Here is a 13,861-nt window from a genome sequence, read left to right as displayed (position 1 = left end):
GGTTTGGAATCCGATCAGCGGCGGCGATATTGTAGATTGAAAGTTGGCATACAGGTACAGCAGGTGGTGAAGAAGGCAAATAGCATGCTAGGGGATTTGAGTATAGGAGCAGGGAGGTCTTACTGCAGTTGTACAGGGCCTTGGTGAGGTCTCACCTGGAATATTGTGTTCAGTTTTGGTCTCCTAATCTGAGGAAGGATGTGCTTGCTATTAAGGGAGTACAGCGAAGGTTCACCAGATTGATTCCCGGGATGGGAGGACTGACATATGAGGAGAGACTGGATCAACTGGGCCTTTATACACTGGAGTTTAGAAGGATGAGAGGGGATCTCATAGAAACGTATAAGATTCTGACGGGACTGGACAGGTTAGATGCGGGAAGAATGTTCCCGATGTTGGGGAAATCCAGAACCAGGGGACACAGTCTAAGGATAAGGGGTAGGCCATTTAGGACTGAGATGAGGAGAAACTTCTTCACTCAGAGAGTTGTTAACCTGTGGAATTCCCTACCACAGTGAGTTGTTGATGCCAGTTCATTGGATATACTCAAGAGGGAGTTAGATATGGCCCTTACGGCTAGCAGGATCAAGGGGTATGGAGAGAAAGCAGGAAAGGGGTACTGAGGGAATGATCAGCCATGATCTTATTGAATGGTGGTGCAGGCTCGAAGGGCCGAATGGCCGACTCCTGCACCTATTTTCTATGTTTCTATGTTTCTAAACATGGAAAGTTTACTGAAGTCGGTCCCCAACACCGTGGTCTTCCAGGTCGACATTTTGGTCACAGGTCGGAACACAGTCGAGCACCTGCAGAACCTGGAGGAGGTTCTTAGTCGACACAACCGCATGGCGCTCAGGTTAAAACGCTCAAAGTGTGTTTTCCTGGCGCCTGAAGTGGAGTTCCTGGGAAGGAGGATTGCAGCGGACGGCATCAGGCCCACCAACGCGAAGACGGAGGCAATCGAGAACGCACCGAGGCCACAGAACATGACGGAGCTGCGGTCGTTTCTGGGACTCCTGAACTACTTTGGTAACTTCTTACCAGGTCTCAGCACCCTGCTAGAACCACTATATGTCTTACTATGAAAAGGGGGCGAATGAGTTTGGGGCAAAAGGCATGAAAATGTCTTTGAAAAAGCGAGAAAATTGTTACGCTCAAACAAATTGCTTGTGTTGTATGATCCATGTAAGCGTTTGGTACTAGCATGTGATGCATCGTCATATGGCGTCGGGTGTGTATTGCAATAAGCTAATGATTTTGAGAAACTGTAACCGGTTGCTTATGCATCCAGGAGTCTGTCTAAGGCTGAGACAGCCTACAGTATGATTGAAAAAGAAGCATTAGCGTGTGTCTATGGGGGTAAAGAAAATGCATCAATAACTGTTTGGGCTAAAATTCGAGTTAGAAACTGACCATAAGCCACTTATATCCCTGTTTTCTGAGAGTAAAGGGTTAAATACCAATGCATCGGCCCGCATCCAGAGATGGGCGCTCACATTGTCCGCATACAACCAAGCCATCCATCACAGAAAACTGCGCCGATGCTCTCAGTAGGCTGTATTGCCCACCAAGGGGGTGGAAATGGTGCAACCTGCAGATCTAACCATGGTTATGGAAGCTTTTGAGAGTGAACAATTACCCGTCACTGCCCGGCAGATCAAAACCTGGACAAGCCAGGACCCCTTATTATTTCTAATCAAAAGCTGTGTGTTTCATGGGAGCTGGGCCAGTGTCCCTGTGGAAATGCAGGAAGCGATAAAGCCGTTCCAGCGGCGCAAGGGTGAAATGTCTATACAGGCAGACTGCCTTCTGTGGGGCAATTGAGTAGTGGTCCCCAAGAAGGGCAGAGACACCTTCATCAATGACTTCCACGGTACCCACCCAGGCATCATAATGATGAAAGCGATAGCCAGATCCCACGTGTGGTGGCCCGGTATCGATGCAGACTTAGAGTTCTGCATTCACAGATGTAATACATGCTTGCAGTTAAGCAATGTACCCAGGGAGGCGCCGCTAAGTTTATGGTCTTGGCCCGCCAAACCGTGGTCTAGGGTACACATCGACTATGCAGGCTAGTTCTTGGTAAAATGTTCCTTGTGGTTGTCGATGCGTACTCCAAGTGGATTGAATGTGAGATAATGTCGGCTAGCACGTCCGCTGCCACCACTGAAAGCCTGCGGGCCATGTTTGCCACACATGGCTTACCCGATGTCCTGGTGAGCGACAACGGGCCATGTTTTACCAGTGCTGAGTTCAAAGAATTCATGACCCGTAACGGGATCAAACATGTCACATCTGCCCCGTTTAAACCAGCGTCCAATGGTCAGGCAGAGAGAGCAGTGCAAACCATCAAGCAAGGCTTGAAGGGGGTAATTGAAGGCTCACTGCAGACTCGCCTATCCCGAGTCCTGCTTAGCTATCGCATGAGACCACACTCACTCACTGGGATCCCACCTGCTGAACTGCTCATGAAAAGAGCACTTAAGACAAGGCTCTCATTAGTTCACCCTGATCTACATGAACAGGTAGAGAGCAGGCGGCTTCAACAAAGTGCATACCATGATAGCACAAATGTGTCACGCGAGATTGAAGTCAATGATCCTGTATTTGTATTAAATTATGGACAAGATCCCAGGTGGCTTCCCGGCACTGTCATGGCTAAAGAGGAGAGCAGGATGTTTCGGGTCAAACTTTAAAATGGACTCATTCACCAGAAACACTTGGACCAAATCAAACTCAGATTCACGGACTACCCTGAGCAACCCACCTTGGACCCTACCTTTTTTGATCTCCCAACACACACACCACGGTTGACCACGAAGCAGAACCTATCATCCACAACAGCCCTGCAGGGCCCAACACACCAGGCAGCCCAGCAAGGCCAGCTGCACAGCAGCCCAGCGAGAGCCCAAGAAATGATCCAACAATACCAGCTTTCACACCGAGACAATCAATCAGGGCAAGAAGGGCCCCAGATCGACTCACATTGTAAATAGTTACACTATTGACTTTGGGGGGGGGGGGAATGTTGTTATATATGTGGACTTGTATTTACTCTGTACAGCCACCAGAGGGCTCAATCTGCAGAGTCCCAAGGGATCCCATAATCCTTTGGGAGCACAGGTATTTAAGAAGGCTTCACAGGTTGGAGAGGCACTCTGGAGACCTGCAATAAAAGACTAAGGTCACACTTTACTTTGAGCTCACAGTGTTCAGTCTGACTCTTTCTCCATACACAACAGATGACATCCAATTTTACATTGATCCTGCACTGATCTCGAGATTGTTGCTGCACACCTCTACTGCCCGGTCAACCCTGAGGCCTGGATTAGTCAGGATTTCCTACAGCTAGATTTGGACACAACTGAAGCCATTCTTTTTAGTTCTCAATGACACGTAGCTGCCTCTGGCCTTGCCTCTTCCTCAGGCTCCACTTAGAAGCACAGATCCTGGGCGCCACACTATAGAAGGATATTAAAGCCCGAGAGGGGCAATGCAGATTCACTAGGATGCTCTGGTATGTGGTGATACAAATACGCAAAAATACTTGAAAAACTGGGTCTTTTTTCATTACAGATTGCGGGCCAATACAATAGAAGATTTTAAAATGATGAAAAGATGGGCAGGGTAGATAGAAGCAGACTGTTCCCAGCAACTGAAGGGTCAAGAATGAGGGGTCATAGATATAAGATTAAATGCAAGAGATTTAGAAGAGGGCAGGAAAAACGTCTTCACCCAGAGGTTTGCGAGGCTGTGGAAATGACTTCCAGGGTTAGTGGTTGAGGCAGAAAGTGTGTCAGTATTCAAGATGAGATTGGATAAGTGAATTAAAGAAAAGGGGTTGAAAGGGTATGGGAACAGGGTGGGTAAAAGTCATTAGAACTATTTGCTTGCATGGAGGGGCTGGTCAGACTGTCCACCAGGGAGAGGTTCAGCCGGGCGCCACTGTCATGCCGGTCATGTGCTGATGCGCTAATGGCAGTGCGCAATGCAATGCATTTTTCGTGCTCCGAGCCCCGGGGAGCAATTCTGGGCTGAGCATTCTGGCTGCCGCGCCCAGGTGAAAACCCTTTAGCGTCCCATTAGCGCCTCATAGGGGCGCTAACGGGCCTTTCTGAGAGGGGCAATTTCGGCCCCCAAGTCTCAACTCCTCACTCTACTTCACTCTCCAAAAATGACAACCCATTCAGCAGGCCACATCCCGCACCCTCACCTGCACAAAATCTCTCACTCTCATCACACCACTCTTCTTCCCAAGCTTCACTGGCTTCCCATAGCCCACAGATTTGACTTCCAGATCTTTGCCCTTGTTTTTAAATCCATCCGCAGTATTGCCCACCCTACCCGAGGGATTTCCTCCAGCAATGCCTCCTTCACTGCTCAGAAATGGGGTTAATCCTTGTCCGCTGCTCTCATTCAGCCACTGTGCCATTCGTCCTGTCCCTTCCCCGATTTCAAAAGCCTCCCAAAAAGCCTTCTCTTGTTCCCTGCTTTTGGACCCACCGACATTTTTCAATAAGCCCCTTTTCCCGCTTGCCTGGTGGGTACTAGTTCTGTAAAATGCACTAAGACATCTCCCTGCACATAGGAGGGACAATAGAAATGTAAGATGTTGCTCATCTTCACACAGCATAAATCCAAGTCTTTTGTGCCTTAACCTGAAACCGACAAATGGCACCATCCACTGCACCAATAGGAAGTCACTGTTGACTGCCATTCTTTGCTAATTAGGTGCTTAGCTATGAACTGCCTTGAGCCTAGGAACATTTGGGTTGAGAAAGCCTCTGCCTGATTTCACATGAACCATTACAGCCATCAGAGGAAGGGCAAACTTTCATCTCATTAACAGAGGCTGGATTTGAACCTGGCTTACTGTTTGGTTGTAAGGGGGGACATTTTCTGGTCACCCGCCGGGTGGAAATGGGGTATCAGTGCCCCGAAAACCGGTGGTGTGGCTGATACCATCTTCCCAAGGGCCTACCGCTGGGCAGCCGGAGCACCCACATGAATCAGGTGCTGGGTCCTTTTTAATATATAAGTCACGGTCCTACGAGGTAGATAGGACCCCGATTGGCATTTTAGGACTCAAATGGGCAGAGCATGCACTGTGCAAACTCCACAGTTTCAGCTGGTGGTCAAGCCAAAGAGGAGCCCAGAAGGTACGTTTTGCTTGATTTTTGAGGAATTGGGGGGGGGCAAGGGTGCAACTCAATGCTCCACAAAAACAACTTGAACTGCAGCTATACCGGGTCCCCTCCCGCCCCCATTAAATCTCCCTTGTGCTGGGCCCAGAGATTGGTGGGTTGCCCTGTATTGTGGCAGCCCAGAGCCGGTGGGCTGCCTAACGGCACTCGTTTTCTCCCCACAGCCCATAAACCTATGTTAATCAGACCTGCCGCTCAAAGTGGATCAGACCTTCCGCTGGCACTACTGGCCAGCTGCCCAAAAAACGCACAGGGGGAAAATCTGCCCCAGTTTAGAATCACAGTCCGATTCAGCACTTACCTCCTGCGAAAAACCAATCGGCGTGTTGAATTATGGGTTCAATGATCCCCACAATTTGTATGGAGACTGTTGTCATCATTTCAGTCATAGACCTACAGACGAAAAGGAAGTGACCAAGTTAACTGCTGTTTAGCAAACGAATTATCCATAAAATATTTAGCATTTTACAAAGAAGCTTCTTCCAATTGGTGTCGTAGGTTCAGTATTCAACCTGTAACTTAACTGCTACCAGGTAATCATGGTAGATGTGCTAGAACTTGCCTTGGCAGCCTGGACTCAGGAAAGGCTCAAAAAGAATCAGCCAAGTTCCCAATTGCTGTTCAACGGTTCCTGCTGCAAACTGTGAGCATTTTGAGTAACAATCAGTAATGGCTTGTTTCCTCTACAATCAAATCATCTGTGGACTCTCACTACCTAAACTCACACTTGAGGATGGCCAGTAGATACTGATGATTGGACAGTGTCATCGGAATAGTCGCTTCGGGAAGGGGGAGAAACATTAAAATGAAAAATTAAGCTACGAACTCCACTGGATGCATAGTTGTCAGCCACTGTTATACTGAAAATCTGGAAGGTTGACAAGGAACGCTACACAGGGTGAGCTAAACCTTTTGCCTGCTGGTGGGAGAGAGTGACAAATTGATCATCTCAACAATGGCTTTAATCTGGGAGTATGTTATCACATTATTCGCTTAGAAGAAGAATGGAAGGTGGGTTGGCAGTGAGTAGATTAAAAAAGCAAATAAAACAAACACAGGGGGAAAAATGAAATAATATTCAATTATGTGGATAGACTGGAGAAGCTGGGTTGTTCTCCTTAGAGGTGTTCAAAATCATGGAGGGTCCAGACAGAGTAGATGAAAAGAAACTATTCCCATTGGCGGAAGAGTCGGGAACCAGAGGACACAGATTTAAGGTGATTGGCAGAAGAACCAAAGGCGACATGAGGAAAAACTTTATTATGCAGTGAGTGGTTTAGGATCTGGAATGCATTGCCCGAGAGGCTGGTGGAGGCAGATTCAATCGTAAAAGGAATTGGTTAAGTACCTGAAGGAAAAAGAATTTGCAGGGCTACGGGGAAAGGATGGGGGAGTGGGACTAGCTGAAGTGCTCTTGCAGAGAGCTGGAATGCTGAATGGCCTCCTTCTATGCTGTAACCATTCTATGATTGTCTTATTTAGAAATTGTCATGGAGGTCTTGCAAGATACCTTGATTTTGTACCCGTTTTTTCACTTGTGTTCCAGGCCACAAGACCTGCAAACTGTTTCTAAATTATAAGAATCTACAAGGAACTATAAGAATCTAAATTACTACTTTTTGGATGGGTTTAAAGTCATATATTTCTTAAAGTGGAGCAAATACATTTTCATCATAATAATCACCATGAGGCGAAGAACACTTACCCTTCATTGGCTGTCCAGAGCAGGTTGGGTCCCAGGACTATTGCCATGTTACCAGGTGTCATTTTGTTGGCATCTTGGTATTCTGTTAGCTTGGCTAAAAATTTGATCAAGTATCTGCAGAAGAAAGATACATTGCAATGTGTAAATGACTTCATTTGCTTAAATGAAGAAACCTGTTGCAGAGATGAATAGCAAGCAGAAAACAAAATCACAACTTGAGAGATTGATCCTGACTTTTGTTTCAACAACTTGCAATTATATAAGCATCTTTAACTTAGAAAAACGACCCAAGGTGCTTCCTAGAAATGTAATGAGAAATAAATGGATGCCAATCCATAGAAGTGGATATTAGGAGGGGCGAGGCAGTGGATTTTAATGAGGGTCTTAATGGAGAACAGAAAGGTGGCGACACAAAGGGGTTTACAAAAGGAGTTTCAGAGCGTGGAGCCCAGATGGCTGAAAGCACGGCTGCCAATGGTGGAGTGAAGGATGGAGAGGTCTCACAAAATGCAAGAGTTGGGCGATAGGAGAGTTTGCAAGGCTGGAGAAGGTTACTGAGATTGGGAGGGCTGATACCTTGAAGGAATTTAAACACAAGGACAGGATATGGGCAGTAGAATTTTGAATGAGCTGAAGCTCACGGAGGGTGGAGAATGAGACGTTGGCCAGGATAGCATTGGAATAGTTAAGTCTGAACATGACAAAGGTACAGGTGAGAGTTTCAGCAGCAGATGGGCCGAGGAATGATGATGCAGAGGTGGAAGTAGGCAGTCTTAATAGCACGAGTTTGTCTCTGACTACCACTAGGGTTTATAGAAACACAGAAATTTCCAGCGCAGAAGGAGGCCATTTTGGCCCATCGTGTCCGTGCCGGCCGACAAAGACCCACATGGCCCTCGGTCAGCAGCCCTGAAGGTTACATATAAACCTCTGAACAATGAACAATGGCGAAAAGGTAAAGAGCACCCGGCCCAACCAGTCTGCCCCACACAACTGCGACACCCCTTGCACCGAAACATTCTACACTCCACCCCAACCGAAGCCATGCGATCTCCTGGGAGAGGCAAAAAACAGATATTAAAAGAAGAATCAGTTGAATCCTCTTTTGATGTAAGTAATATTAGATAGTTCATCACAGGAGAGCTTAACTGATTACATTTGAGGTGAGAAGATCTGTGTTAACCTTTTAGCATAACATGAAATGTTAAGATAAAAACATAGAGCTAACTACTGGTCCAGATTAAGAATTCCCAAGCGTATTTCTGCAATGGCCACTGGAGACAGCATTGCATTCCCCAATAGTATGTTGGAGATAGCTAATAATTGCCGAGCTTTTGGATTGCCTCCTGGGCAGGTCTCCTATGTTCATTCAGTAGCACTGTTCTTGGTAATCCACACAACCCATGTAATTATTCCTTTCACAGCACTACGCTAATGATAAAATAAGTGGAGGGCGATTGTTTAATTCCATATAATTACACAATTAAAGCTGGTATTTAAGTTTACCTGAAATTGTTATAATTTGCCTTGGGTAGTTTCTCACATGCATTCCACAATGCTTGAAGCCGCTTGTCTTGATCTTGAATGCTGGTCAAATAGAGAGAGATACTTATGCATTCGTTCAAATATTTTGTTCATTATTTTTGGTTTCTTGTTCAAAAAATGAGAATATTTCTTAAAGCTGTATCACAGGAATGTACTTCTCTGGAAATAATTAAAATCTGACCTTTCCAAAAAAACAATATTTTGTTTTGTTAGTCCATTACCTACCTGTAAATAAATTTGGACTGACATATAAATTCAGCGATAACTATCCTTATAGCTCCACTGTGATATTCATTGTGTTTAGGCTCATTTTCTGACCAGGTTTGTGGCCTAACACTCTTACTGTGCTTTTGCTCTCCTCTGTTTTCCTTATTTGTTTTAAGCTCTCTTCTTCAGGTCCCTTCTCCACTAGCTATAGATCATTCGCTGACTGAGTGACTGGACTTTTGTCTATGCCATGCTTCAGCTAACTGTTGGGAAGTGCATCAAAGTAAGCAGTACAGATCAACGCTCTCTGTGAGTTTCTCCTGTTCCTTGTAACCAGTGCTGTACAATCGGTTTCTACCCGCCTGCTTGCCAGAGGACAAGATGAGCAAGGATGAGCAAGCAACTTACTCCCAGGCCTCTGCCAAAGAGGCCGTGAGAGGAAGGCCCAGTGACCAGGTTGTCAATTTTTCTTCTCGTGGGAAGTGCCTAATTTCTGCTTGGTGCCTTCCTCTCACAACACAAATGCTATGAGGAAATTGTGTGAAGAATATGGGCACGAATCTGGATAAGAAAGCACACAATGAGAAAGGGCTATTCAAACCCATTATATCTGCTCCTTACATGGACTGTGTAAAAATATTTTATCATTGATTCAACTCCATTATTTAATCTCACAAAGTAAAATGCTGCACAAGGTATTCATCCATCCCCACTATTCAGCCCTGCCTTGCGGTCCTCCATAGATAAAACTCCCTGGGCTTGATTTTCCACAGCATCTCCGCCCGGTTTCTCGGTGATATTGGTCGGTTTGGGCAGAAAACCACCCGGCGGAAATTTGAGAAAGCTGGCGGTTTTGAAATACCGCTGGGGAGTGGACCACCGGCGTGCACTGTCCAAAAACCGCTACCGTCCGAGTTTTGTCCCGGCGGTGACCTGTAGGTAAGTAAAAATAAAAACGCCCACAAGAAACTGGACCGTAGGCATAAAGTACTGCAAAAAAAGGTAAGTTAAAGTTTTCTTTTACTTTCTTTTTCAGTGATTATGTGTCAAAGTGTCCTGAGAATGTATTGTTATTATTTATTTTTGCATTTTGAAAATATTATTTTTAGTGTATTCCCCCCTCCCCAGGCCCAACTCGCAGCCTCGGTCTCAATTTGAGTAAGTATCGCCCAATTAGATTAAGTTCCATCCAATCGGCCCAGGATCGCGTTTTCCGCTGAGAATCAGAGTGTAAGGTCCATTTTTACTGCCGGGCAGAATTATTTCCTTTTTTAATGAAATTTTTCGCCCGTGGTAATTTTAAAATCTTAGCGTAATTATTTTGGGCGGCAATCCAGCCGTGGCAGATTTTTGGGAAACTCTAGCCCTCTCTCTTCTGCCGTAGTAACACTGGAATCTTCATGTCTTGTCTATGATCATTTCAGTCTATACTTTTCTATATAACCTTCAATCAAATTCCCCAATAGATATTTATCCAGCTTCTTTTTGAATGAGTTAATTAAATGCTTATACTCGAAGTTCATTCCACATATCTAGGCTACTGAGAGAAAAAAATCTTCTGATTAATACTACACGACACAAAACGTCAGAGCAATAATCACTATATTAATTCTTGCTATATGCATTTACTAGTATCAGCTAATCATTTTCTTTTTTGTTTACCTCCACATTATCCAGGATTATAATAAATAGGATGGTCTTTAAATCATAAATGGAAACAGCATGAAATTGAAAGAACGGATTATTAAATACTTACTTTGATGCCTGTATCCACTCATCGTACAATTCAAACGTCATCAATGGTTCTGGAAGCTCTCGAAGATATGATTTAAGAGCTCCTTACAAAAAGAAGAAGACAAGTTTTTAAATTTAAGTTATGCAGCAAAAGGATTACTGTAAATGCTGTTGTAAAATCCTGGATGAAGCATATCATTTTCTTCAATAACTGGTGGATTACAGACCACTGGTTCATCTGTTTAAACCTAGTTTTCAATGTTAAAAGAAATTTCCTGGACTATGAAACCTGTGCAAACTAACCACTCCCACCCAAAAAAAAATTAGATTCCTTTCAAAGGCTTTTAAACAAGTGGGATACAGAGTTTAGGAAACCAATGTCAAATGATTTTATACCTTATTTTAAATGTTATATTATTGATTTCCTGTAAATCAATAAAATAACCAGTTGCATTAAATATTAAAAATACAAGAGTATCCTCTATTAATTAATAGTGGGGTTGGCCAGAGCATGGAATGAGTGATCCTATAGTTTCTGCAACATTGCAAAATGCTATGCCTCACAATTCCATAGCTCCAAACCAAACAGGCATCTATAAAAAGGATGAGCTTTTTTCAGAATTACCTTAACTTCTATAAATATATGTACATTAGAGCTTCATACATCACTTAGATGTACCTTAAGCTCTATTATGCTGCCAATGAGGTAGGGAGTCCTTAAGGGGCAGATAGTGGGTGAAGAAAAACTTCTGTCCAAAACACGAATGCGCCCAAGTCCCCATCCAAAATCTCAGGGTCAGGTTATGCTTGCATATTGTGGGCAGCAAATAGGGGCCACCCACTCCAGCTGAGGTGGCGAGGGCACCAACAATGTCAGCCCACTATCTACAAAGCAGATAATGGTGCCACTTTCCCTGCATAAAGTTATTTTATTTAAATGTAATGCTCTTCCCCTGTGCCCCTCTCCTCTCCACCCACCAACCCCCTCCCCCCCCCCTCCCCCCACCACACACCCATACCCTTCCCCACCACTAAGTCCCTTAACAATGCATGCACATTCTTCTGCCCAATGTTCCTGGGGTGAAACTGGCAGGGAATATACCGTATGACGTTTATCTCCAATTTACATGGTATCATAATGCGCTTGCCCACAGATGTGCTCAGCCCAATTTTCGCTGGAATTTCTAACAGGAATAAAAAATGGCGGAAATTTGGCGTAACTGGGTCATGCCCCAAATGCCACCCTTACTGCCCAGAAACTTCATTTTCTGACCCTGGGGATGCTAATTTTAGCTTTGAGCTACAGGCACCAACTGAAGGAGAGCTACCACAACCCCAATTGCTTGATCAAGTAACTCCATTTGCAGTTAAATGAGCATGTTCATATTGTCCATGCCCAAGCGAGCTGCCCATCAGTCACCTTGCCTTCCCAGAGCACAAGGAATCTGAACCCACAGATTATAATAAAAGATCACTGCAGTCGCAGATAACTGAATCAAGCCAGTCACTGATGGGCACTCCTCCATTTAGAGGGCTGGCAGAGAATAAATACTGTCTCAGACTGCAGAAAGCCAGGAATTACACAATTAATCCTGGTTGATTCAACATTGTGGGAAACAAAATAGAAAAGTTGTTTCGAGAATAAGACTGAGTGGGTTGTTTGGGCATGTGAACTTTTTTTTTCTTGGCATCTGGGATTTAGCTTGATAAAAACCATATGTTGCATATACAAGTCACTTAATATCAGGCTGACCTTAAACCTTCAAGACCCAAAGCCACATTTTAAAATAGTTTTAATCCTAACAATTTTTCAATGTTCAAGGTCATCTGTAAGAGTCAAGTTAGTAATCATGCATTTACAGGAAAGAAACTGCAGTAACAGTGAGGATAGGCAGCAAAGATTGTACTGAATTTGTCTTTTAAAAGGATCTGGGTAAAGCGTATGTGCCAATAACATTAAAACATGCATCGAAGGTCTCAAACATGTGGGATGCAAAAATGCTCATGACATGATTCTATTTTCTAAGCTCTCTTTCCCAGAGAGACTCTTGCAAAAAAAACCTGATGCACCATTTTCCCTGCCCCAGTTGCTTACAGCTATCTCTTTTGTTTTGCTCACAGCAGCACAACGACAATAAAAGCTGCACAAATCTCGGTGCGAGAAAGAATAGAATGTATCAGGAGCCAGTCTGATGAGAAGGGAAGCTACTTTACTCACTAAACAAAAGATAAATGAATGGTGTGGGTTATTAATAAATAATGCCCATTGAGAGGCATTGCATATTTACTTAAAAAGAACTATCTGAAATGGAATACAGAAGATTATTTGGAAGAAATATAATAAAAGACTATTATATATAGTCTTCCAATGTGAATACTGCACTTTAAAATCTAGTATAGTATACAGGCAACTCTCGATTATCCGCAACCGTTGCAACGGCATTTAAAATTCCGTGTGTGTGACGTCACTTTGAAACTCTGATGTTCCTTTCGAATGTTGCCTGTTGAGCCTTGCTTTTAAGCGCTCTGCCTTGCCTCAGCTCCCGCTACTGCTCGCGCACAGGTCCACTGCCTCTCATAATTCATTAAAATGCCAAGAACAGTTACAAGAAGTAATCAACAAGCCTAATGGTCTTTGGATCTAGAGGACTAGAATTCAAGGATTACACTACAGCTATTGGTTAGAGCACACCTGCAGTACTGTATGCATTAACTGTAATGTCAACTTGCTCTAATGGAGAAATTGTTTACCCGGCATAGCCCAATCCCCGAGGGACCCGGGTAATCGAGAGTTGCCTGTATTGACAAACCAAAACATTTAAAATAACTACAGCATCTATTTGCCAAATTGAATACAATGAAAAAATGAATTATTGGATTAATACATCTTTTGAAAAGATTGATTTCATTCCCTCCTTGTTTTCTATCCAATGAGTGCATTGGCCAGGCTGCAATCTGATGCTACATGGATCATGGTAACATGTTGTGTGAAACATAAATTGATCAGATTAGGTATGATTCAAATATAATCAACATTAAGTCAGTACAAAAGGTATTGGTTCCTACTGTAGAAGACCCAATATATATTTAAATGGTATCAATTTTATAATGGATATAAATCAACCAACAAAGGCAATTTTATAATATTGTCTTCAAAACTGCAGCAGTTCATGCTGTACGACGTACCTGCTACGGCATGGGGGTCTACAGAATATTCTTGCACATCCAACACACCACAGTCAAGTGAAGCCTTTAGCTTCTTCAGTTTGGAGGCAGAAGCAGCTACCCGGAACAGGCCCTGGGGAACAAACGCGGATCAATATCACTGGCAAGCTTAACATCCAGACAACTCAGCAAGAACCTCAAGGGGCTGCCTTCATTTGCAATACTTCAAAAGTGCTACTTTTGGCAAAGGTTCTCCTGTCATGTTAGATTAATTGTGCAGAACTTTGTTCATGAGCTGCAA

General features: G+C 44.0%; 1 protein-coding gene across 6 annotated transcripts in view; it reads right to left on the bottom strand.

Moving 5' to 3' along the window:
• Positions 1 to 13,861, bottom strand: part of arhgap44a (Rho GTPase activating protein 44a) — a 323,344-nt gene that overhangs the window by 41,964 nt on the left and 267,519 nt on the right. For all 6 annotated transcript variants that reach the window (XM_070857578.1, XM_070857580.1, XM_070857583.1 and 3 more), the window contains 5 exons: positions 13,582 to 13,693; positions 10,418 to 10,499; positions 8,416 to 8,496; positions 6,910 to 7,023; positions 5,506 to 5,597 (listed from right to left, as the gene is read on the bottom strand). In XM_070857578.1, the coding sequence (XP_070713679.1) occupies positions 5,506 to 5,597; positions 6,910 to 7,023; positions 8,416 to 8,496; positions 10,418 to 10,499; positions 13,582 to 13,693 (481 nt within the window). The remainder of the gene's footprint in view (positions 1 to 5,505; positions 5,598 to 6,909; positions 7,024 to 8,415; positions 8,497 to 10,417; positions 10,500 to 13,581; positions 13,694 to 13,861) is intronic.

This window comes from Pristiophorus japonicus, chromosome 16 (assembly GCF_044704955.1).
Source record: "Pristiophorus japonicus isolate sPriJap1 chromosome 16, sPriJap1.hap1, whole genome shotgun sequence".
In the NCBI taxonomy this organism is placed as follows: domain Eukaryota; kingdom Metazoa; phylum Chordata; class Chondrichthyes; family Pristiophoridae; genus Pristiophorus; species Pristiophorus japonicus.
Note: the sequence above shows the minus strand (reverse complement) of the source record. Positions and strands in the feature narration are given on the sequence as shown.